We start from the raw sequence: 418 nt of genomic DNA, 5'->3' as shown, positions 1-418 counted from the left end.
CTACTGGTTGTGGTTGTCGTTGCAGGGCTCACAGAGGTTGCCTCCGGAGAATATGACGACGTTGTTGCAACCGCAGTGGCAGGAGCACTTGGGGTTGGCCATGTCGACAGGAGTGTTGATGATGGTAGAGGCCTTGACATCAACGAGAGCGACCTTGCAGAGGTTGGAGACAGACGTGATGAAATATGTGGAAGGGCTTTTAGTAGAAGCCTTTTGTGTGGTGAAAGGGTGTCGAGTGTTGGTGTGAGGCTGTGAAGTTGAGAAGTTGGGATGGTTGTTGGTTAAGAGTTGAGAAGAAGGTTGAGATTGATCGAGGTCAATCTTCAATTTATATGGAGGTCTAGAGATCAAACAAATCTTTCTGTGTTCTAGCAGTGCCAGTTTGAACATACATACCACTGGCTTCCTGAGTGGACAT

The 418-nt window shown here is 47.8% G+C and overlaps 1 protein-coding gene across 1 annotated transcript; it reads right to left on the bottom strand.

Moving 5' to 3' along the window:
* FPRO_11961 (uncharacterized protein) lies at positions 1 to 418 on the bottom strand (the record flags this gene model as incomplete). The annotated part of the gene is made up of 2 exons (XM_031221493.1): positions 1 to 340; positions 393 to 418. The coding sequence occupies 2 exons, from the start codon at positions 416 to 418 to the stop codon at positions 1 to 3; spliced, it is 366 nt and encodes a 121-aa protein (XP_031087046.1).

The sequence above is a fragment of the Fusarium proliferatum genome (assembly GCF_900067095.1).
Source record: "Fusarium proliferatum ET1 genome assembly, contig: FPRO_scaffold010, whole genome shotgun sequence".
Lineage (NCBI taxonomy): Eukaryota > Fungi > Ascomycota > Sordariomycetes > Hypocreales > Nectriaceae > Fusarium > Fusarium proliferatum.
The sequence above is the reverse complement of the archived record's forward strand: the minus strand, read 5'-3'. Positions and strand labels throughout refer to the sequence as shown.